The following is a 1,080-nucleotide window of genomic DNA, read 5'->3' on the forward strand; positions in this document are numbered from 1 at the left end:
CTTTTAATTGAAGTATAACACATTACACAGTTCCTCTGTACTGAAACAATAAGTAATAACATGTAATTACATTTTTGTACGCTCAGTCAAGGCTTTATAGGCTATTTCCTGCCCAAGATTCTACTTTATGGGAAATTATTCCCCAATATCTGCAACCATTCTGGAACGTAAAAAAAAATGTGCATGTTTTTAATTCCTAATCCTTGGCTTATTTGGGCTTGGTGACAAAATATCAGTCATAAATACGGTGAGTTGCTTGAAATCAAACAAGGATTCCTGACTCAATTCTTCCCCTGGGTTGGAGGCGGCGGCACCTCCGGGGGCCTGCGGCAGTAGGGGCAGGTGCAGGACCGCATCAACCACTCGTCTATACAGTCCAGATGATAGACGTGCTTGCAGGGCAGAGATCGAGTGCGGTCCCCGCAAACGAAGTCCATGGAACAGATCGCACACTCCTGCTGCGTGTCTTCTCCTAACCCATCCGATCCGTACACCCCTGCAGGCAGACGCTGTATTTGGCTGAGCCTTTGAGCGACCCTCACCTGCTCCTCCAGGGTCAGCGGCGCCGCTCGCGCCTGGTGGGACTCCCGGCGGCGCGGTCTCCTCTCCGGGGAGCGAGCCCAGCGTCTCCTCCCGCCGAAGCGCACGGGGGACTCGGGAACGAAGACATCCTCCGCGGTGCGGGGATTCAGGCAGTTCCCCATCTCTCAGGCCCGGAGACTGTGACCCGCGCGCGCTCTGTCTTCTCAACGGGAGGTTTTCACACACCTCCTTGTTCCTCGGGTCAGAATCCAAATCGATGGAGAAGCCAGTGAAGCCAGTTCTCTAGTGAGGTCCCGGTCAGCACACTTGGAGCTCGGAGCCCCTTCGCTTTGGAAACTCTCTGCGAGCTAAGTCCCATCTGGACGGTGAGCTCTCTTTATATATAGTGGATAAACCCATCATCAATATAACCTCATCAGATAAAGAACTTCTTTGACCACAGAATCTCATCAACCATGTAATCCAGAGGACCCACCTGAATACCTTGGATACCGGTCAAAAGAAATCTAATCAATCCCATCTTTTTTTTTTAAAAAA

The 1,080-nt window shown here is 50.8% G+C and overlaps 1 protein-coding gene across 1 annotated transcript; it reads right to left on the bottom strand.

Annotated features, from left to right (window-relative positions):
• Positions 1-281: 281 nt before the first annotated feature.
• Positions 282-704, bottom strand: LOC106730002 (RING finger protein 11-like). The gene has a single exon (XM_032484407.1). The coding sequence runs from the start codon at positions 702-704 to the stop codon at positions 282-284; it is 423 nt and encodes a 140-aa protein (XP_032340298.1).
• Between the last annotated feature and the right edge of the window lie 376 nt (positions 705-1,080).

This window comes from Camelus ferus, chromosome 1 (assembly GCF_009834535.1).
Source record: "Camelus ferus isolate YT-003-E chromosome 1, BCGSAC_Cfer_1.0, whole genome shotgun sequence".
In the NCBI taxonomy this organism is placed as follows: domain Eukaryota; kingdom Metazoa; phylum Chordata; class Mammalia; order Artiodactyla; family Camelidae; genus Camelus; species Camelus ferus.